Genomic DNA, 24635 nt, shown 5'->3' on the forward strand with positions numbered 1-24635 from the left:
CCCTGCCATCTGCTGTCCAGCCTCTCCACCGGCCCACAGAGGAGAGGAAGAGGAACAGAGGAGGGAGGGAGGGAGGGAGGGAGGGAGAGCAGGAGGCAGACCAGGCAAACACATGTACAGCTTGCTTAAACTAAAACAGTATGTCAGACACTGACACATCAGATCTGACACATGTTTTTGTCCAGTGAGCTTTTATCAAGCCAAGAGCTTGTAAGTGCTACCATCCTGGTGAAAGATGGTGTATTCATTGAATACAAGCAAGTATGTACTATTACTTCATCAAATGCTAATTCAATGCAAGGTTTGGGGAAAGAGGGGGAAATTTTAGATATGATGTGAAAACCTGGCGGTTTCTGCCCTCATCCAGTATTCATATCTGTTTATGTGGCAGCCTGAATCTTGTACAAATAGTGAGTGGAGCTGAACAGCCCCCGCCGCCTCTCTCTCTCCCTCCCTCCTCCCATCAATATTCACCAGCACCAGCCAAGTGCTGGGAACAGCTGGTCTTACATTAATTAGTTTAAAGTATTTATTTCACCCATCCTCAGAGCAGATTGAGCAAAAACATTGGAGATTATTTCAAGCATCTGCAAATGCCCTGGAAACATCCCGGCGCCAAAAGTCGAGTGTTCGGATTCACAGTTTAGGTTTGTAATTTGGAGAACACTTTTCTCTCTCTCTCTCTCTCTGAATGGGGAAGTTGGTAAAATGCGCACCGCTGGTCCATGGAGAGAGCAAACAACCTTTCTCCTTTTTCAGATGGAGTTCACTCCTGTTGATTAATTAGAATGGATGGTTGCCTAATGGATTAAAATTTGTTTATAATTTGACTTCATAAAAATAATGAATTGCCTACTTTTAAGAAGCCACTCCTGCGGTAATTTATTTCGTCTGCAGCAGTCCTGTTTTTGCTTTTCTGAGGTGGGCGTCGAGGTTCAGAGATGTGAAATGCACTCTCTCCAAACAGTGGAGCAACATGAAAGTCCCATTTTATCTCAATAACATAACTAATCAGAGATCAAAAGCATTACAGCTGGCTCCAGCTCAGGTTGATATAGACATAGTGCGTGCATTATATATATGCATGCATCACCCACCTCCAATAAAATCACCATAACAACTAGAGACGTTAGTAGACCTCAGGGAAAGGTCTGCTGTTCTAGCTTTGTAATTGATTTGTACTGTAGGCACTTTGTCCCTTATTTAGTGTTGGCATTAATCATAAATCATTGCTTTAACAAACTCCGGCTTTTCACTCAGCAGGCCTCGCCTCCCAACACAATGTTGGATCACAGGGAATATTTGATGGCTTTGTTGCAGGGGGAAACAACCTGTCATGCTCAGGGAAAAGCAAACAGCGCGTTGTGTTCGACAGACTCCCAACTACCGTACAGCACCTCTTGTCAGATAACATTTCCACCAGGAGAGATGCATAAGTACCGGCGTTTGGGAGAGGAAAGAAATATGGAGCTAATAGGTGGCTAATTTAATCAATGCAATCAAACGGGGCTTAATGAAACTAAATGTAAATTTTTCCAGAACAAGATCTGGATCTGCAGCTTCAAGGCAAGACAAATAGTGCTGCCCAACACAAACTCTTACCCATCCCTAGGCATGGGTTTGTTACCAGAGTCAAGGTATATCAAGCTTTAAATGACTTACGGTTTCAAAACTGCTAACACTTTTGCTATAGTTGAAATTGTTTCTAAATGAAATGCCAGAGAAAGCGCCAGAGTAATGGAGCCCAAAGCATCACACTGCTGCTTGTATTCCACATGCTGCTACCCATTGCAGGTCAGCTGGTTGACAGAAGCCTTATCACATTCAGCTGTTCAGAAATATTTCCAGTTGATAAAAAGACAGACAGTCATGTCTTGGAAACATAAGGAGAACTGCTCATAACTCTGATTAAGGGGCTAGTGTTTTAAAACTACATTTGGTAAAATATCTGTAAAGCAACTCACTGGACGCTACCGGAGCAGAGAGCCTGACTGATTAACCTGGTAATGTCAGTTTGTTTTGCTCCCAGTTTTATTCTATGAATAGCAGAACAGCAAGGTATAATATTCTGCACAATGTGGTGCATTTACTTGAAAAGTACTTTTAAATTCCGAAGCTGTTTATTTAAACAGTATAGAAAACATTATTATAATACTATTAATCAAGCTGTTATATTATTTTCTGAAGCAGTAGAAATAACTGTTGCTTTCTGTTGTACATAAAATTAATTAAACAACAGTATATTTAAATCTTTTGCATGAATACTAGCCCCTGCCTGTTGCAAAGTGCATCATTTCAATATTAAACTGGATTTCTAAAATATACATTGAACTTAGCTATACTTGTGTTCTGGGCAATATACTTCTAAATTTAGTGGCTGTTTATTCGGAACTTTTACATGTTTTTTGTAAAAAAAAAAAAAAAAAAAAAAAATGTAAATCTATGTCATAGACAACATTAGGCTCACAGTTAGAATCAGGCTGTAATATTATTTTCTGTAACAACAGGACTCATTGATGCTTTTCTCTTTTAAATGAATGAAATTATGTAATGCTGTATACTTTTGTCTAAAATCGTGTAAATATCAGCCTGTGCACGTTATGAAGTGTATAAAAAAACAAAAAACAATTTGGAGTCTGTTTTTTTAACAATCAGTAATTTGAATATTGTTAAATTTTACTCACTTTTATTATACTGTGAGGATCCTGTGCTGGCCCATGCCTATAGGTCCTCCTATTTTCCTCTCTCTGCCTGGCTGCAAACACTGGCATGTGTTTGCATGTTTACTTCTCAGCATCACTCCGCCATCATTGACTTCAACTTAATTACAGCGACAGTCGCTGGGAGTGATGGGGGCCGGTGGAGTAGAGTGGAGTGCTCTGTTTCCAGGTGATATTTCCACCCTGGCAAGACTGCCAGCAGCAGCTGTGAAAGCCTCTATAGTGCTCACCGTACGGTGAACGTACAGGTAGCCCCCCCCCCCCAACTATGAAATACTGCATATAAAGAAAAAACACTCGCAGGTCACCCCTGTCACAAATAACACTTCATGCACAACTGTTTCGGTGGATAATAGGAGCCAAAAATAAAAGTGGGCCGCTGTAAATACAATGCATTCTGAATGAAATGCCATAATTTAAAACAACACCTCCCCCCCCCACCATCCTCCACCAACACTCTCTCGGTCTTCCGCCTCCACCCTTCTCTCAATAGCTGCAGAGGGAGTCCTTGACAGTGTGGTAGCAATGATGAATCACCTATCCAGTTAATTTTCTCACTCCTCATGTGTTGTGCTACTAAAACAGGAGCCCAAGAATTGACTTGACAAAGTATGAATGTGGAAAAAAAACTCACTTTGAGGTATCTGGGCTTATCTCCAATTTACATGTTATTAGACTGGCGTAACACGCGGCATTTGGACCTAGCAATGAAGAAAAAAGGATGGGGGCACAATAACTAAAGATAAGACATTGAAAAAGGAATGTCCACTCTCCAAAGCCTTTGAAATGTTTGACAGAAAAGTCACCGGGAGAGGAGGGAAGTGGCCTGATTCGAAAATGTGACAGACACACGTTGCAATCTGTTGTAAATCTAGAAGAAACCTTGGGAAATTTAGCTGCAATCTCTGGATAAATAGCTGTAATTGACCTTGGGAGTTGAAAATGTGCCATATGTTTCTGGTTCCTGTGTTTGAAACCGGCTCCCTCAGGACGTTTACGCTCAGTACTCACACAAATTCAGAGAGAGCTGCAGGAAAGGAAGATAAGCAGAGACGGTAGGAAGAATGGAAGGAATCTGAGGTAGATGGTTGAAGATAGATGGATGGGTGAGGTTTAGTCTAGGGTTGAGGAGGCTTTAACAGAATGAGTGAAAGAAGGAGAGAAGTAGAGCATTCTGCTGGCCAGTCAGTGTGATATATTGACAGGTGAAGCCTTTGTCCTTGCAAAGCCGTGTTCCTCCCAGCAGGTGAATCGAATGCTAAGCCTGGATGTTGTCAGCAGAGCCAAACACACAAAGCGCAGGCATTCTGCTTTTCACTGTGCAATTACATTTGATTTGACATGCCACGGCGCGGCAGAGAAACCAGCCTCCCCTTTTCAAATGAAGCAGTTATGACCTCTCGGACGGCCATTAGCAGCTAACACAGCATTATTCCACCTGCACTTAAAAGCACTGGATTTGGAGAAATCTTGTCAAGGGATAAATCTGTCTTGGGCCAATCCACAGATGCAGGGCGGGAAAAAAAAGTAGTTGCATGCAATTTGAGCACTTGAAAAAAACATGAGCCTGAGCTGGTGTTGCAGTTTATGTCTGCACTCTGAAGACCCTTTCAGGAAACATAAGGGGATCAAAATGGTTTTAGCTAAGTTATAATTTTAAGCATGATGATAATTTATTTTGCTGTAAAAGCAGGTCGCTATACAATTTTTAAATGTCAGTTTACTAAGGATTTAAACAAATCCAGCCAATATTAAACAGTATTTCTTATAAAAGGGAAGCCTGTGGATGTAGAAACACGGAGTCCAGCATATGAAGCTGAATGTTGTTGAATTTGTGCATTTAGTCTAACGACAACGTTTTTTTTTCTGTTAGATTACCTGGAACCACGAGGAAAAAAAGAAAATGATCAGGGTAAAATCCCTGCTCCAGTAAGCAAAGGTTGTAAGCATGGGTGAGATTTAGCAAAGACTTATTGGAGCCGTATGCGGCGAGTAAAACTGTCCTGAACATCATCGCTGATCAAGGAGTTAAGAACATATTTGCAATACTACTGTAAACCATGTGATATTAATGAAATAGATCTGAAGAGTACCGAGTGTTAGAGTATAATTTCTTTACTTTTACAAAACTATTTCTAATAAAAAATGACAGGCATGGTTATAAAGGCTTTATAAAGACATTGATATACATAACATATACATATCGTTTATTTAAATTAACATTTTGGCGACAAACCTTTAAGCAGTTAGATTTTAGGGGTTTAGATGAGGTTTATGTTTTAACGTGGAATTTGAAAAAATGCAAGCGGAAAAGGTAGAATTTGGGAAAAAATAAATTTCATTTCATTTTAGAGGAAAAAAAAAATCCCAGGGCCCTACCTAATGTGCTGCATATGTTTTGGGTACTTAGAAGTAAAGAGAAACAGTAAGAGAAAAGATATGTATGGTTTGAAAGCACCGTGACTTGCTAACCATTAGCCGTTAATGAGAACATCTGATTCCCAGCCTTCTTGAATTAAAAGGCCGTCTCATGTTTTTTTCTTTTATCAGTCTGGACTGAATTTGATCAATCCTGAGCTGCATATTTCTAAATATAGATTTGTTTACAAAAGCAGTGATAGAGTCAGCATCACTTTTATAGTGTTTGTGTGGCAGCATTGTAGGTACTGGGTGAAAAACACCCAGAAAATATCCAAACTGGCTAACTGTTGGCCATTACCAATTCAGCTCTTAATATACAATAATAGTTTGTCTTTGTAGGACCTTTCAAAGACTAATATTACTATCAATTACATTTCAGACCCACATTAGCTACGGAACATAGATAAGTAAACAACTTATAATTTCTATTTAACTTGCTTAATAGCTTAAGCAAGTTCATTCAAATTGTGTTAACTTAATCTGAAAGTTTTCATGGCATTCAAATCTAGTTTTTCACACCTAGCATACCAAACTTTAAGATGCCTAATGGTTACTTGCAACGAGGTTTTAGCCAACTATTGGAAGCCCTGTTTACAAGTCAACCTTGTTATGTCTACTCCTCCTAAGAATATGGTAGTGGATAATGCAACTGGAACATTTACATTATTTTTACCTAAACATATAGCTAAACCTGTTTTGGCAAAAACAGGTTTAGACTATACAGGTCCTTCTCAAAATATTAGCATATTGTGATAAAGTTAATTATTTTCCATAATGTCATGATGAAAATTTAACATTCATATATTTTAGATTCATTGCACACTAACTGAAATATTTCAGGTCTTTTATTGTCTTAATACGGATGATTTTGGCATACAGCTCATGAAAACCCAAAATTCCTATCTCACAAAATTAGCATATTTCATCCGACCAATAAAAGAAAAGTGTTTTTAATACAAAAAATGTCAACCTTCAAATAATCATGTACAGTTATGCACTCAATACTTGGTCGGGAATCCTTTGGCAGAAATGACTGCTTCAATGCGGCGTGGCATGGAGGCAATCAACCTGTGGCATTGCTGAGGTCTTATGGAGGCCCAGGATGCTTCGATAGCGGCCTTTAGCTCATCCAGAGTGTTGGGTCTTGAGTCTCTCAACGTTCTCTTCACAATATCCCACAGATTCTCTATGGGGTTCAGGTCAGGAGAGTTGGCAGACCAATTGAGCACAGTGATACCATGGTCAGTGAACCATTTACCAGTGGTTTTGGCACTGTGAGCAGGTGCCAGGTCGTGCTGAAAAATGAAATCTTCATCTCCATAAAGCTTTTCAGCAGATGGAAGCATGAAGTGCTCCAAAATCTCCTGATAGCTAGCTGCATTGACCCTGCCCTTGATAAAACACAGTGGACCAACACCAGCAGCTGACACGGCACCCCAGACCATCACTGACTGTGGGTACTTGACACTGGACTTCTGGCATTTTGGCATTTCCTTCTCCCCAGTCTTCCTCCAGACTCTGGCACCTTGATTTCCGAATTACATGCAGAATTTGCTTTCATCCGAAAAAAGTACTTTGGACCACTGAGCAACAGTCCAGTGCTGCTTCTCTGTAGCCCAGGTCCGGGGAATGCGGCACCTGTAGCCCATTTCCTGCACACGCCTGTGCACGGTGGCTCTGGATGTTTCTACTCCAGACTCAGTTCACTGCTTCCGCGGGTCCCCCAAGGTCTGGAATCGGCCCTTCTCCACAATCTTCCTCAGGGTCCGGTCACCTCTTCTCGTTGTGCAGCGTTTTCTGCCACACTTTTTCCTTTCCACAGACTTCCCACTGAGGTGCCTTGATACAGCACTCTGGGAACAGCCTATTCATTCAGAAATTTCTTTCTCTGTCTTACCCTCTTGCTTGAGGGTGTCAATAGTGGCCTTCTGGACAGCAGTCAGGTCGGCAGTCTTACCCATGATTGGGGTTTTGAGTGATGAACCAGGCTGGGAGTTTTAAAGGCCTCAGGAATCTTTTGCAGATGTTTAGAGTTAACTCTAGAGTTAACTAATATTTCAGTTAGTGTGCAATGAATCTAAAATATATGAATGTAAAATTTTCATCATGACATTATGGAAAATAATGAACTTTATCACAATATGCTAATATTTTGAGAAGGACCTGTATAGAATTTAGGACCCAGTGTAGAAAATCTAGATATAATTAGGACTTTTTATGGCATGAAACTGAGATTATTAAATTGAAAACTATTTAAAACCTAAAAGAAACCCTACCTATTGGCACTAAACTAAAGGGTCATTTCATAGTTTTTTTTTAGTGAGTCTGGAATGCATCTCAAGTTCAAACTCCAAAATACTTAGACTGACCAAAGCGGACCTCTTTCCTACACCGAACTGAGATTCCTTAAAATACAGTTTGAGATTTATGCAATTTTCATTGTACAACGGGTAAAAAGAGGATTGTTTTTATTTGCAATACAACCACCTTAGAAAGTATAAAAATCACAATCCATGGACAACTCAAACCTGGACTGGAATATTCTACACTGATTACAGATTCTTTAAAACAAACTTTTTGATTTCTAAAACCCTCAATCGATTCTTTTTCACAATAAAAGGCTAAAAATATTGCTAATAGCTCATCTTGTTCTCGTGAACCCAGTATCGCGCATCATCTCGTCTTGTGAGCTGAACGTATTGTTACATCCCTACTGGCACTGACTCGAAGGCGACCAGCAGAACTCGCTCTAGGAACAGGCGTAGGTTTATTGGTGCGAGACGAATGTTTCTGCAGAGAGAAGGTGTAAGCAAACAAAGAGCCTCAATCATATACACATTCATTACACACATGCACTGCACACCACACTAATGTGCCCTCATCACATTTAAGCTAATTTCCTTTTCATCACGGTGAGAGGAAAATGAGTGTTTGCCCCATCCCTGCTGAGGGACAAAGTCAAGAGCCCCGGTCGGTTTGGGCTAGATTAACAGGTAACATTTGGCTCCCACTCTCTTATCACAGCATGAAAATCAAACCGCGTGTTTTTCCTCTATCGCTCCCTCCGTCTCCCCCTCCCTAATGTTCCCTTCACTTAGAGATGAAATCGCTCGCTGCACAAACCCATTTTGGAGAGAGGAGAGAAGGTGAGTGGGATAATCAGGCTGGCCACTGGGCCGTGTTTCCTAAACGCTCTCCAAAAAACATTACTGTGCACAGGCATAAAATTAGCACCGGGGACCTTAAAATGTTGACATTTAGCATGACTTTTTGGAGAGTGACACCCTCATATTTTCTTGTAGGATATCATTAAATTTCAACTGCCCTATGGCTGCGCGTTTCCATTAATAACCAATTCTGTGTGTCACCTCTCCCTTTTTCTCTCACTCTCTCGCTTGCCACCTTTTCCTTTTTTTTCTGAAGTAATGAGTCCATTGCTTTGCCTTAATAAATTGAATCGTATTCTCAAGGCCGTATGAAGATGGAGCCACAGATGGACAGGCTGCATGGAGGGAAATAACCATAAATCCTTTACTGTCAGAGAGGCGGTGTGAGGTGACAAAAGAAGACAATCACAAACAGTGATCATACCGAGAAAGGTGGATCCTCTCTGCTTCAGCTGTCACCTGATGGAAGGGCTAAAATATTAAGTATTGCTTTAACTGATTAGCCCTGCTAATGATTACCTGTGAGAGTAATCAGAAGGTTGGCAGATAATTGTCAACAACTGTATGCAAAGTTTATTAGAACTTTGAAAGCAGCGGTGGGGGGTGTTGGTTATGATACAGAAAACCATGAAATTCTTCTTTGTCTGCTTTTAAGAATAAAAAAGATTGCCTGATTCTCAAATTGTGTTTTAAAGGATCTACATTATGTGTAAAATGATCCAGTTCAGGTTTGATCAGTGTGAATGCTTTAGGTTTGGATCAAGAGATGATCAAATGTTATCTGGAAAATGTGTAATAGTCCATTAGTTTAGAGCTGGGCACTCAAAATGGTGCTGCACTTACAATTTAAAAGTGGTGGAGGCTTCTTCTATGCTTCATTGTCAGCCAGCCACTTGAGAAAAGGTGCTTTGCCTCTTTGTCATTTTGAACCTTTGGAAGAGCGGCCTGGCTCGGGACATCTTGTATCAACTGTGTGTCAGTTCATACCCGCATTGCTGTCATACCCGCTTTGACAATCTATATATTATTTATTTTAAATCATTTTATAGATTTCATAGATTGTATTTTAAACATTATGCTCTACTTAGAGCATAATGTAACAGCATCTACTGACAAGTCAGTGAAACAATTATTTTTAACCACTTTCTTGAATACAGTCTTCACTAATAATCTAAAATAGACCAAAAAGGGACAACAGAAATGACGTGATTTATTTTTGGGCCTTCAGCCCTAACTAGACGTAAGGAGATCAGCCAGCATGGGGCTTTGTGCATGCGTAAATCATTTGCAGACTGAATATGGAGGGTGTCTGATTGCAGCTTTGAGAGAACATGGCTATCTGTGAGTGCTTTGGGAAAGGGGAGGTGCCCAGGGCAGCACCTGCTCTTTGTTGGCAAGTAAGAAAGATACATACTTTCATGTCAGAGTCACAAAGTCCTTATTAACATGAAAAAAAGTTGCTGGATTTGTCGCTCATGGCTTGAAAAACAGGCCTCTTGAGAAATCTGAATGGTCCCTAAATAGAATGAAATGTCTTTAATTTGGCAGCACTGGTTTGTTTTGTCAATAAGGCAATACATTGAGAATCCCGTTCTTTTTTACTTCAAAATAAGAGTCTCAAAAATACATGAATGTCAAGCTCAGAGTGGATGCCCTCATATCGAGATAAAGTTGGTTAAGAAACTTCAGGTATTGTTATTAATGTTAGCTTGGAATAGCTTGGAAAAAAAGTAGGGAGGAGAGAAGTAGGCAAGGGAGCAGAATCTGTGTTGACTTCTATTCTGGAGGAAGATATCTTGTCTTTTTATGCGCCCCATGTCATATTTATTGCATAAAGGTCAGAGTGTTCATTTGTTCAAAGTCAGCGTTTTCCCCCTCTCCTCTCCTCTCTTCTCGTGTAATAAATGCAGAGGCTATGTCATTATCGGACCTCTGAGGATTACAGGCTTGGCTGGCTGTGATGACTGCATAAAAGCTTGCAGGACTTTTTTTTGTTTCTGCCAGCGCACACCTTCAGATGAGCTCTTAATGGAGCAAGAGAGGAGACAGAATGGCGTTTTGCAGAGTGATGAGCGGAGTTGAAACGAACAAGAAGGAGGGGAAGGGGAAAGCAAGCCGGTTCAGGTGAGAAGCCACACTGGGATGAAGCCATAAGCTGATGCTTTCGGTTACATCAGGAGGAATAAAATAAACTTTTGTCTCAGGGGAGAAAAAAAGCAAAGAGGCAGAATAGATTTCCCTAATTTACCTATTGACTAAGAGCCCAAACTGTGAAGAGAATAATGCTTGGCGAAGGACCTTATTGGGAGGCACTTTGAAGGTGTTCAGATTGTCTCTGTATATTGACCTCCGTTGTCCAGCTCCGTTTATCGACAGTAGAATCTCTGAGATTAAACCGGCCTTGACTATTGATTTACTATTTTGCCCAAATGATTCTAATTTCAGGAGGAGATCATTTGTACTGTACCCCCCCCACCCCCACCCCACCCGTCCGACCTGCTAATCATCGAACAATTTATGTCTTCTCTCTTTGTTTCGGCTCTCCTTTGTTTAGCATTTTCTAATTCATTAGAGCAACTTCTCCTGCAGCTTAACTTAGACAGCAGCTAGGGAACCCTGTTTCTACCCGATAGCGCCGTGCTTTCCGGCAAAGATGTGCCACCGAAATGCACACCCGACATCACAATACACATGCCAATTACATATTGATAATTAAGCATTCAAACAAACAAACAGAGAGGAAATCCCTCCATAATCATCGGGTTTTAATAGAACAAGTATGAGCTTGGTGTGCTTGGCCAGATAGCCTGCTGCTTGATCAGAGCTCTACTGCAATTTTTACAGGGAGGAGGGTAGGGAGGGAGGATTGGGGGGGGGGTTACAGGCGGACACATTGGTGTCATTGCATGGCATTGCAATCCTACAGGGAGAGGCTGCGCTGCGCTGTTGCTGCTGAATGAATGTTGGCGAAGCCTGGCGCTAATCCAGACTCGGATATGCTGAGCTGCTTTTTAAATGGAGATGAAAGGACAAAGGCGGAAACGGGGAAGTGTAAACTTTAAAAAGGCCCTGGCTTAAGGAGCCCCTCGCTCTGCAAACTGCCTGGCATGGAAGCTCCCGAAAAAAAAGAAAAAAAAAAGAAAAACTGATGCAAATCCATTAGCAGAGTCCTGTTTTCACAGTCATAAAAATACTTAAGGGGTTTAAAACGGGAAGAGAGACGTGTTAAACGTGTGGAAATCTGTTTTGATAACATTATTCGTAACAGTGGCTTTGCGCCTCGTGAATTAATAACACTTCATTTACAGACGGAAAGAAAGCCAGCATGGTATTTCCAGTTAAAGAGATTAATTTTTAAAGACCTAATTGACAGGCTGGGGTTAGGCAGGATAAGCAACAGACTATAAGGCTGCAGCTGCAAAGTCAAGGTGACTGCAATACTCAGAAAGAGGAAAAGAGAAAGGCTTTCAACAAGCAGAATAGAGAGCAGAGAGGGAGGGAGTGAAGAGAATTAGTCCTCAAGCCCTTTTTCACCCCCCACCCCCTATTCTTGCTCTCTTTATTAGGAATGATTTACTTTCTCTGTGAAAGGATATAAAAGCTCAAGTATAGTGGCGTAATTATCGCAGAGTGAAAATTTAAAGGTTTGACTCACAATCTCCTCAAGTTAGCCTGCAGACTTGCTGGGCGATAAGAGGGTCTGTGTTTGGCGCTCAGTATCCAATCGGTTTAGTTTTATGGGGCTTTGCAAGGAGGAGCACACAAAAAAGCAAGTCTGTAAACATGATGGACTGTGGAGAACTGCTATACTAGGGCCCTCATGTTTACCTTGGCAGAGCCTGGCCCTGGCAATGTCATGGTGGCGTCGCTTAATTACTGTTTACATGTAAATATTAAATTATACAAACAACCCAGCCGAATGTCTCCGAAAAAATACAGAAATACAAATTCAGGGTCAACCTTATCTGTCTGCAACAGTTGCCACGGCTGAAAGGAAGGGAATCGTTTTGAATCGCAAATTTGCTACATTGTACATAATCTTCATAATTGCTAAATGCTGTTGTCCAAGGGCATTCAGGTAAATACATTGCCATCATCTGCATAATAGCAGATGCTCAGATATGTAAAACGTATCTTGTGTTCTCGGGGAGAAAAAAAAAGGGAAACAAAGAGGTGTTTTGTTCAAAAACAGATTTGACCGGTGATCTTGAATGTCTCCAGTAAAGACAAGAGAGTTGATCTCTTTGATTGCGAACCTGTGTTTTTCTGACAGTCCGGACTGGCAGCAAAGCACCGGTGCCTGTGGTGCATCTCTAGTATGGCTGAGTAAAGCACTTGTTCATTTGCAGTGAAGGGTAACATGAAACAGGCCTCAGCCCCTCTGATGGACAGGGAGATTTCACCTTTGCCAGTGAATGATAATGCATTATTAAATTTGCCTCTCTGCTCACTAGATACACTTAGCTGACCACAGCATATTTATCTCCCCATCCGAGGCTCACATCTTGGCAGGAGAAAGCATTCTGTCACTTTTGAGGCATTTCAAAGATTAAAAAGAACCTCTTTCTTTTCAACGTCCCTAAAAGCATCCACCCTCGTTTTTTTCTTCTTCAGTGAAATGTGATTAGTGGGAGATGGTGTCACGCAATGGAACATTCATGAGGGGGAAAACAAATATCCAAATGAACTCCCCATGTCCTCGAGGAATAGCCTCTCTGCACCATCAGCAATCTCAGTCTCTCTCTCACATGGTGCTGGGGTGGGGAGAGATATTTGATTGATCCTCTATTGAATTATTTTTTTGCACTCTTTCATTTCAACAGGACGCACTGACAAGTTGTTTGATCATAAAGCATTATTGTCTGCCAAGTCACATTTCAGGGTTGTGATGGCTAATGATCCTGCCTCCTGACTTAGGGGAAAGTCAGGTAGTCAGCATGTGTTTGAAGCTCGCAACGTCAAGGACATTGGGAGGACTGAGCAAAACACGACTACATTAAAGTCTGAAAGATGAAGAGAAGGAGCTCCCGCCGAACACATGGAACTTTTAATGATACTGTACGGAGGTTCCGTCAATGTCAGGGAAATATTTACGTTGCAATATTGATGCAGAAAGTTTTACCTGACCCCAAGTCCTCAGACCCTGCCTTTTCATCACCGCGACTGCATATGCAAAGAAGGAACAGAACAAAGACTACAAAGACTTGAAATCCCCCTTTTGTTTCTACATTGTCATGTTTTTTTTCCAACTATATACCCCGTTCTCTATATGAGCCCATCTGTGTCCACATGTCCTTTACTTTGAGCTGCACTTTGGCCAACAAACTGTATTCTGGGACCACGTAGAGCGGCAGCATTAATGCTCATCAGCTGGGGCAAATCTGTCCACTGCGGTCACAGCGGCGCATCATGCATCAGAGGCTGAGAGCAGGTATGAAGGGATGCGCCTCTAGGTGACATAATACACCACAGCTCTCCATCCAGGCTTTGGAGGACATTAGAGATGCATCTCCTGTTGTGTCAACAAGTGTATATAACATTTACCAGGCAAGAGCTGATATTGCATTACCAATGATTCATCCGCTTTTAAAATATGGTTTACAGAATCAGTTTACATACCGCTGTTGCCTCTGACCGTCCTGTCAGGCCTTTCAGCTCAGTGTTATAGAAACATTTAACTGCAACATAAGAGCTCATGTACAGGGCCCTCCACACCTATTGGCAAAGGTGTGTAAAAGTCTTGCTACTGCCATCTTTTTTTGCAGTAACATTTCACCCAGACAAAACGTGGACAAAAATCCATGCCTTAATTTGAGTAAATTTTTTGTAGGGAAATATATTACCAGGGTCACACCCTAAACGTTCCAACAGAATATATTGTAATTGTTCTTACTTATGTACAGCGCTTTGAATGTCTTGTTACTGAAAACGCTATATAAATAACCTTACCTTACCTTACCTTACCTTACCTTACCTTACCTTACCTTACCTTAACCTAAAAATATATGTATACTAAAATTCATCAGAAACTACTCATAATTAATTTATGAATTTCTGTGTCCCTAGGGTTTAGATATGACTTTACAAAAAGGTCCATGTCTTCTAGCTGCTCTTCAAAATGGCAAGACAAGAGAACATTCAAGTAAGACTAATGTGTGCTCATCTTCATAAGTCAAGAAATGGCTACAAGAAAATAAACTTTCCCATATCGACAGTCAGAGAATCACATGAAAAGTTGGACTGGATCAGGACCAAGTATATCTTGCCCCCACGTACTGCAAGGATTATGGTAAATGAGGTAAAAATGAGCACCATATTTGATTCCCCTAGTCTCTATTACAACCATAAGAGGCTATTTGATGCCAAGTAGTTGTTTAGGAGGTAAGTGTTTTCAGTCCTAACATCGCAAACCTGAACATGTGAAGTTTGTGAAAATTTAAAGGGATTATAACTAGAACAGGCTGCTTTGGTTGGATGAGGTGAAGATTCAATTGTGGCAAAAACCTGTCCAGGTGGGTCTGACATGAAGCAAAAAATCAACAAGCAGAAAATTCCCTAATGCTCACTGTTAAGCACGTTGGAGGATATATAATGCTGTGGGCCTTTGAGTGTATGACATCACAAACCCTTTGAAATATTAGGAGTTTTGAAATGAGATTCTGGTAAATTCTTTAGGAAAACAGATAGGGTTGTTGGGTCTTTTGGCAGGACATAAAACAAAACAAAAAATACAAACAACACAGAAACTCCTGCACTTCAGCAAACATACGGCTTGTGTTTCAAACACTTTTTCCCAGAGGAAATCCAACGATATCCAGTGTTTGATGTCCAAAGAGTGAGTTTACAGCCAAATGGGCTTCCGTACCTTTCAAAATTTCTCCTTGTTTGTCAGCTACCTGCTGTTTCACGAGACAGAGGCTTGTCGGAAGCTATCACCGCAGACTCGCCTTTTAAAGCAATTCAATTAGTCACTTGTGAGGCAACATTTAGCAGCCTGTTCAAGGTTTTTTTTCTTTTTCTCACACATCATCTTAACTTCATGTTTTTCTGTCTCAGGCATATTTGGACAAAAAAAGGTTCACGTAGAACAAAAAAAAAAAGCACCATCTGGTTATTCTGCACTGGCTGACACAAGTTTAGAAACGGTCTTTTTTTATTTTTTCAACAACAGGCAGCCTTTGTCCTTCATCAGCACAGACGACATGAAAAAGAAGAGACGTGTTCACAGGATATGAGCGATGAGACATTATAGCCGCTGTCTCGGAGGTGTCTGGCTATTTAAATAGTCTCCATATGAGCCGAGGCTCTGCATACTTCCTCCGCACCCACCGAGCATTCTTCTAAGAGTGCATTGCGAGAGATTAATTTAATGCTCTGCCAGGATCATAAAGATCAAACAAGTGGAGAGATATCATTAAACCACTGGAATGTTATCTCATTTATCTAAACAAACCGATGCGATGAACAGGCCTAATTAAAAAAGCTCACCATAAACAAAGCTGTGGATGGCAAGGCCCTTTTTCCCCTCTTTAACAATGCAGCACATTTATTTTATTAATCTAATGCATCGTGTATCATATCATTACAGTTCAATATTTCTATCATTAATTTTATTCCCTTCACTTAAAGCTTTTATTGGAATTACTTTGGTTATTAGTTGGTTCTAATGTATTGGTTACCTCTGTATCTTGCTGCTACAATCTCTCTTATCTCGCTGCATAAACCTGTGCATGTTATTCAAATTGCCTCATTTATTATGATAGCTTCCTCATGTAAATTGTGCTGACTGCTCGCCCTTGCACAGTCCTCATTAGACTAATGAAAACCTTCAAACGAAAAAACTAAACAACCTGCCAAATAAAGGTCCGGGGTTATTATGAAAATTACAACTGTTGGAGCCGGGAGAAGCTCTCTTCATTAATTCATGCTCAGCAAATTGGTAACTAATTTAGTTGCACTCCTCTGCATTAATGGGTTATTTTATAAAAATGTTTTTCCACAGCCAGAGACCTCTGGTGCGCACTCCGGAGAGCTCAGAATCCTAATCAAGTCCGGCGACATATTAGGAATCCACAATCTCAAAAATAATACAGACGTGTGTTTGTGAGCAGACGCGCACAGGTCAACTAGCTGGAACTGTCGGGGATTTTGGGGGTCATGTGCTGCTTTTTTATCACTATCTAGTATTGCAAAGAAATTGCAGTCATTTGCACTGATTACCCTGGTATGGAGAACGCACTTCAGCTGAGATTTGAGAGAACATTCAGCGGCTTGCAGGTACTTGGTTGAACGCCCTTCTCCTGGCTTTGTTTGTGTTATTTTTTTCTGTTCGTGTGAATCTTCTCTCCCCTTTTTTCACACCCGTGCACACACAGACGGTTTGTGACCTATAAATTCAGCTCATGGTCCTGCTAATTATTACTATTCACTGCTTCACACCCTGCGTGTGATGGTCTAATACGAATCTTCACGTCAGCCCAGCCATCGGGGAGCATACAGTCATGATTTCCATTGTGGTTTTAATATGATTATCAGGTTCATCCCATCCGTGGTCACGCAGAACAGCGGGGAAGTTACTCAACAGGGAATACAAAAATCTATTATTTGCTTCATTTTGTATTTAATCTACAATGCTTAGAAATGTTTTTTAACTGGATTTTCTAATTGCTTTTAAACAAAATAATAATAAAACAAATAAATGAAAAAAAAAACATTTTCTGTGTTTTCCCAAGTCATTAATTTCACAAATCAGTTATATATAAATACCAAGAATTTAACTAGAACTGTGTGCTTTAGTCAGATGAGACCATGATTAAGCTTTTTACCAATAGACACACCAGTGGGGTCTGGCATGAAACAAACATCAGGAATATATGACAGAAAACTCAGGCTCAGAGTTAGGTGTGGTGGAGGAACTATTAGACTGTGGGCCTGTTTCTCTTTCAAATGCCCTGGGAACCTTGTTAGAGAGGCTGGCATCATTAATTATATTTTCACTTTGGCTTTTATAGTTCTTCTGTTATTTTTTATTATCATTATTGAAACAAAAGAATACACAATTAATTTAGGTGACACAGAAATCCTAAATAAATGTACCCCCTTGAGGTTCAGGTGATAGTCATTAGTTTCCTTTATCAGCGTTTCTAACAGTAAGACAATTTGTCCAGCTGAAAATAATAAAGATTGCCAGGGGTTTTATGTGTCTACCTTTGATAGCTGGGAAATACCAACACGAGTAATTCTGGGAATCCAAATCAACAGAACACACTCAGCCACAGATTAACACACTTTCATCAGTATTCAGACCATGCAACTACTGCATCTATGCATCAATCTTTTTGAAGTGCTAACATTTTATGTTTGTTTTCTATAAAGAAGTCTAATCATTACCACAGCCTTTCATCTGCATTTAGATCTCTAGCATCTGATAAAGAAAGTTTACCAATTTTCTTAAATAAAACTGAAAGTGAGTTATAACAGAGACATTTTTCAACAAAGGTGACTTTGAACCCATGTTTCTTTCATGTGTGGAGTATAAGAGGAAACCGGAACACCTGGAACCAACAAAATCTTCAGTCAGTTATTTTTGTCAGTGAAGTTTGAGCTTTCGGTGTAGTTCGATGTGAAACAAAGGATGGATATTTGGAAAAGCCCCTCGTGTCACCTGTGGTGGAGCAATTGTGACTCTGTGGGGCTGTTTCTTGTTCAAAGACACTGGGTGGTCTCTTAGAGGGCATGGCAACTACTGTAGTAGATGACATTTCTCTGTCAGTTTTTGCTATTACCAAAGTTTGACTTACCTTTGTCAGTGTGCATCCTTTTCACTTCATGACTCATGTCGTGGGCGAGGTCTCCTTCTTTAGGACCAGGGGCAAGGTTGGGGGACAGGCCTAGGAGGGCTTGGTTCATCGACAGCCCATTGTGATGTGCTGCTGCAGAAAGATCACAAAGTCATTAAAGAAACACGTACAGGCTTCCCTCAATCTCATTTGTGCATGTTGTTTAACATTTTCATTTATAAGCAAACATACGTATCCTGTCTGAAGAGCTTTCTGTGTGGGCTGGGGAGCTGGACACGCTGCTGCTCCGGTGGGATGAAGGGTGGCTGCCGGGCCTCCTGTTGTCTTCTAAGGAGGGAGCAGGGGAGGGACTGTCCAGCACACGTTCCTGCAACCCCAGCAGTCACAAACACACACATCCAAAATAAACATCTGATGCAGAATAAAGAGTTTCACCACACCAATGAACGAGTTTTGAACTTTCCAGAGTCAAGGAAAATGTGTCCTTGTTTTAAAAATTTACCTTTATAACAGAGGTGACCATTCTGGAAGGCAGACTCTGGCCCTGGGCTGCAGCAGCCATGTTTGCAATGGTGCTGAGGTGGTTCATCTGGCTCATTGCCATGGTGACAGAGGCTGGCGGCAGGCTGACTGGGATCAGGGGGTGTGGCATCATCATGAAGGGGAGTTCGAGGCCTGAGACACATGAAGAGGCTGTTGGTTACTCAATGATGCATATCATGAGTGAGATAGTCGCAGGGGGGAATCTTGTGGTGCTCTAGCTCAACTCCACACTTGCTGGTAGTAATTAAGCTATCAGCTCTGAGACACCTTTTAAAAGTGGTTTCCAATAACACAAAAGCCTAACACTACCATAGGAAATATGACGGAATGTGTCTCATCTTCACTGTTAACTATAGTAGAGGATCTATAATGCTGTGGGCCCGGTTTCCTTTAAAAGGCCTCGAGAACCTTGCTGGTGTGCATCACATTGTGGTCTATTTTAAATACCAATGGGACAAAAACCCAGCAGCTTAACACTAACGTTCATCAGGAAACATGGAAAAGCGCCTCATGTCCACTGTTAAGTATGGTAGAGGATCTGTAATGCTGTGGGCTTCCTTTTCTTCCAAAGGCCCTGAGAACCTTGTTAATGTCCAAAGACACCAAATCTTAACACTACCATCCAGTAGGAAAGTATGTGAAAGCACCTCATGTCCACTGTTAAGTATGGTTGAGGTTCTGTGATGATATGGGCCTGTTTTTCAATGACATTGAATAGAAAAAGAGACTGAATAATTTCAGCTAATTACTTCTTGCAAATCATGTTAACATAATACATTTAAATATTTCACTATATGTTAATATTAGGTACTGTTTCAATAATAATAAAGATAATGGGGATGAGACTTTATAAACTGTTAGTAGAAAAGATACATTAGTTATTCTACAATGAATAAAAAATGGACACATTATGGAAATTGGCCCAATGTTTACATGAAAAAAAATCTCCTTAAAAACAAAGGCTATGTTGAAAACCATTACCCAAACTAGTTAAATGTGCAAATGACAAACAAGTACTGTTAGGCTACAGTATGGCAATGACTTTAGGGCAATTATCCCCATACCAGAGAAACAGAAATAGACCAAGAGGGTTTAGATCGCGCAATGAAAGGATTTTCATTTTCTTTTATATGTGCACAAATTAATCCATTACAGTGTACAAAATATCTTACAAATGTTTTAAATTATTCATCTGCCGCCTGGCATTTGTCGCCCTAATTGGGAAAAAACTGAAGACATTAGCAGTGTGAGAATGTAAAGAATGTCTATTAAAGATACCATACGGGGGGTAAGGAGCTAGTCAAACAGTGGCCCTGTACTTGTGCTTGTGAACAGCTTAATGAAAACAAGGCGACTTTCAAAGGACGCAAGCGCAGACAGAAGGTCAAAGCTAGGTGTCTGTGCCTCCCCGCTCAACCGTCGCACCTCTCTCCTTCTCCTCCTCGGCTCTCCTCGGGGACTTTGAACTAAGTGGGATCAAAAGTGACTGGAAAACATTTTGGTCTCGTTCCTCCACCACTCAGATGCTTCTCCTCAAAACTGCTTGAAAGAAAAAAAACAACCTCATAGACACTATTGGATCTGATTGAGCCTCTTTGTTGATTTTTTTCTCACTTTCTTTGGCAACCTGGTTCAAGATAAAAAAAGAAAAAAGAAAGAAAAACTAACAAGAAAGAAAGAAAGAAAGAACATGATAGCGCACTACAGAACGCTCCCACAAAACAACTCCAGTTCTTCTTTGTACCAAACATCAGTAGCCAAAGGGCACCGAGATCTGCATGGCGAATCCTCTAAAGAGAAGGACAGTGGTTTGAAAATGAAAGGACATGAGAAGTACTCCTCTGTGTCATTCTACCTCCTTCCAAAAGCAGCATTGATTTCCATAAGAAAGATAGCATGCAGTTTCTCAGTGGTGAGTATTCCCAAACAATATAAAGCAAAAGGGGGAGATTAAAGAAAGCCGGAAGCCAAGCAGCACCTTGTAGCAGCGCCTCTGCTGAAGCTCAGACTGAATCAATTACCACTCAGCAGGCTAAGCTCAATTAAAAAACACCACAGAGGGCCCTGATTGCAGGGGTACTTACTGTGGGACAACATGGTAAGGTCTCCACTACCTATCAGGCTTTCAAGGCCACTCAAGGGCCTGAGTGAAGAGACTTATTTTGCCTTTGAGTTGGATATATGACACCCATTCAATCAGGCACCACAACACGCATTAAGGAAGATTTTCACCATATTAAAAAGTAATGGAAAAACCACCTAAAATAACACAAAGCCATTCTCTGTTACTGCAATAACATTCCTTGCTTATCGCTGTGTTATTCCTTGTACTTGACGGCATATGAAATCTCACATCTCCACCTGACTGACGTCCTTTTGGTAGAAAACACTGGACCTCTGTTCGCACCGAAGAAGGGGTATTAGTCCCGCTTTCAGGACCAGCCCAGCCCCTTTCTTGTCACCCCTTCCCAAAGCGGTGTTTCTCCCATAAAGACCCATTCAGACCACAACCATGGAATGTGCCACGGACCTAACAAGGCTCCAACAAATCCCTTTGTTTGCGACTGAAAGGAGCCAGGTGAGGAGGAGATTTATTTTTTTCGGGCATTATTGCCATGCAGTTAAGTGTCATTCACATTCTTTCTATTTTGTGTTGTGTTGTGAGTTCCAAACACTTCTTAACTTGGGATTAATAAACAACATGTTTCTCTTTGTTCGCTCTCTGTTTAAAGAAATCAACAAACATTGGTTTCGAAGCATCGATCCTATGCAGTGCAGGGTTAGTCATTGGTGCCCTACTAAAAGGGGTGTAAAAACTAATTCCCATGTTAAGAAACAATTGTCTGGTGGCAGAATTACTTGCACCCTACACTTTCTAAATAAAAATTTTATTGAGTTTTCTAGGAATTTCCAATAAAAACCTTTTTGCCTCCTTGGGGAATAAATATGATCTAACACAGAAAGCCATTTATTTTAGCCATGGACTACCAAGCTGGACAAAGACCAGCATATAAGGAGAGCAAGATGTAAAGGCATTCAAAGCTCACAGTTAGAGAACTGCAGCAAAAGTAGCACCCTGGGGTCACAAAGTCCAAAACCTACCAACCATTAGAGACTATCTATCTAATGTTCCAGGAAGCAGCATTTTCTGTCCCACCATTCCAAACTAGAACCAATTTTGCTCAACTCTATTAGGACTTTACTTGAAACCCTGTGATTGTATAAGTCTAAGATTGAAGTTTTGAAACAAAGAATGGGTATGTGGATCTGTGATGCTGCGGGTCTGTTTTTCTTCCAAAGGCTCTGGGCACCTTGTACTGGATAGCAACCCCTTTGCCATGTGCACAACTTTGGCCAGCTCCAGTCCACTCATCTCGTTTTGCGACTGTTTCCATTACTGGTTTTTCTGACCCGGTACTGGCTTTCTTGGTCCCTGCCCATCAGGGACGAGCAGGGCCGAAATGTGACATGAACAGTCTGCTGTTCAGTGATTGACCATGGCCGTGGTCAATTGTATATCAGCGGCATGAGAAAGCATTCACTGAGGTAGTAGAGAGAATGACAAGCCACACATTTTATCGCACACCGCAGTGCCGTATGAAGCTAAAAAAACTCAAGAGCATCTACAAAAATATTAAGGACCACAATGACCAGAGCGGGTCAAACTGACAACCATGGTGGTGATTTGACATCACTGTTGGAGGACATGGTGTGTGACGGCGAGGGTTTATTTTACTTTGCAATTCTGTACTTATCTCAACTTATCTCATGCTTGGTAGGCTCAGAGAGAACCATAAGGGTTAATAGGGGCACAGCGCATAACGCTAATGGCTGGAGGTGGGGCTTCAAGCTATAACTTCAGCCATCATTGAGTTAATGGAAAAACAACCGTTTTCGTATGGAGTTGAGGGGATCAAGCGTAGTGAAGCTGTGCGGTGCTGGAAACAAGAATAGAAAAGAGGCATATGAGAGGACCGACCCAGTACTTTGGACAATCTACAGGTCCTTCTCAAAATATTAGCATATTGTGATAAAGTTCATTATTTTCCATAATGTCATGATGAAAATTTAACATTCATATATTTTAGATTCATTGCACACTAACTGAAATATTTCACGTCTTTTATTGTCTTAATACGGATGATTGTGGCATACAGCTCATGAAAACCCAAAATTCCTATCTCACAAAATTAGCATATCATTAAAAGGGTCTCTAAACGAGCTATGAACCTAATCATCTGAATCAACGAGTTAACTCTAAACACCTGCAAAAGATTCCTGAGGCCTTTAAAACTCCCAGCCTGGTTCATCACTCAAAACCCCAATCATGGGTAAGACTGCCGACCTGACTGCTGTCCAGAAGGCCACTATTGACACCCTCAAGCAAGAGGGTAAGACACAGAAAGAAATTTCTGAACGAATAGGCTGTTCCCAGAGTGCTGTATCAAGGCACCTCAGTGGGAAGTCTGTGGGAAGGAAAAAGTGTGGCAGAAAACGCTGCACAACGAGAAGAGGTGACCGGACCCTGAGGAAGATTGTGGAGAAGGGCCGATTCCAGACCTTAGGGGACCTGCGGAAGCAGTGGACTGAGTCTGGAGTAGAAACATCCAGAGCCACCGTGCACAGGCGTGTGCAGGAAATGGGCTACAGGTGCCGCATTCCCCAGGTCAAGCCACTTTTGAACCAGAAACAGCGGCAGAAGCGCCTGACCTGGGCTACAGAGAAGCAGCACTGGACTGTTGCTCAGTGGTCCAAAGTACTTTTTTCGGATGAAAGCAAATTCTGCATGTCATTCGGAAATCAAGGTGCCAGAGTCTGGAGGAAGACTGGGGAGAAGGAAATGCCAAAATGCCAGAAGTGCAGTGTCAAGTACCCACAGTCAGTGATGGTCTGGGGTGCCGTGTCAGCTGCTGGTGTTGGTCCACTGTGTTTTATCAAGGGCAGGGTCAATGCAGCTAGCTATCAGGAGATTTTGGAGCACTTCATGCTTCCACCTGCTGAAAAGCTTTATGGAGATGAAGATTTCATTTTTCAGCACGACCTGGCACCTGCTCACAGTGCCAAAACCACTGGTAAATGGTTTACTGACCATAGTATCACTGTGCTCAATTGGCCTGCCAACTCTCCTGACACTAACCCCATAGAGAATCTGTGGGATATTGTGAAGAGAACGTTGAGAGACTCAAGACCCAACACTCTGGATGAGCTAAAGGCCGCTATCGAAGCATCCTGGGCCTCCATAAGACCTAAGCAGTGCCACAGGCTGATTGCCTCCGTGCCACGCCGCATTGAAGCAGTCATTTCTCCAAAGGATTCCCAACCAAGTATTGAGTGCATAACTGTACATGATTATTTGAAGGTTGACGTTTTTTGTATTAAAAACACTTTTCTTTTATTGGTCGGATGAAATATGCTAATTTTGTGAGATAGGAATTTTGGGTTTTCATGAGCTGTATGCCAAAATCATCCATATTAAGACAATAAAAGACCTGAAATATTTCAGTTAGTGTGCAATGAATCTAAAATATATGAATGTTAAATTTTCATCATGACATTATGGAAAATAATGAACTTTATCACAATATGCTAATATTTTGAGAAGGACCTGTATAGACCTTTTGCGAGTAGGAATGGTCAAAGATCGCTCAAAGGTCCTTCTCTGTGTATGCTTCAACCTTGTCAAATGTAATCTGCAAAGACTAAAGGCTGCCCCATTAGCAAAACTTGGGCTGTACATTATTTGTGCCACTGGGGATTTTGTTTAGCACTATTATTTCTTAACATTTCTTAATATTTTTCTCCCACTAAATAAATGTACTAGAATTACAGGTTGAATTAAAGATTGTATTTGTCTAAATTTGTTGGTGTGAGATTATGCTACTGCTATAGAAGATATGTTCATTTTAAGGCTTTTCACACATGTTTACCTGTGGTGCCAGGTGTGTGATCGACACCTTACATGTATGTTGTTTTCTGCTGATCTC

The 24635-nt window shown here is 41.1% G+C and overlaps 1 protein-coding gene across 7 annotated transcripts in view; it reads right to left on the reverse strand.

Annotated features, from left to right (window-relative positions):
* The window catches only part of dachd (dachshund d), a 147317-nt gene that overhangs the window by 16522 nt on the left and 106160 nt on the right, over positions 1-24635 (reverse strand). For 4 of the 7 annotated variants that reach the window (XM_047370738.1, XM_047370735.1, XM_047370741.1 and 1 more), the window contains 3 exons: positions 18611-18783; positions 18340-18484; positions 18109-18240 (listed from right to left, as the gene is read on the reverse strand). In XM_047370738.1, coding sequence (XP_047226694.1) covers positions 18109-18240; positions 18340-18484; positions 18611-18783 — 450 coding nt within the window. The remainder of the gene's footprint in view (positions 1-18108; positions 18241-18339; positions 18485-18610; positions 18784-24635) is intronic. The other 3 variants (XM_047370737.1, XM_047370740.1, XM_047370736.1) reach the window with 2 other exon arrangements.

The sequence above is a fragment of the Girardinichthys multiradiatus genome, chromosome 7 (assembly GCF_021462225.1).
Source record: "Girardinichthys multiradiatus isolate DD_20200921_A chromosome 7, DD_fGirMul_XY1, whole genome shotgun sequence".
NCBI lineage: Eukaryota > Metazoa > Chordata > Actinopteri > Cyprinodontiformes > Goodeidae > Girardinichthys > Girardinichthys multiradiatus.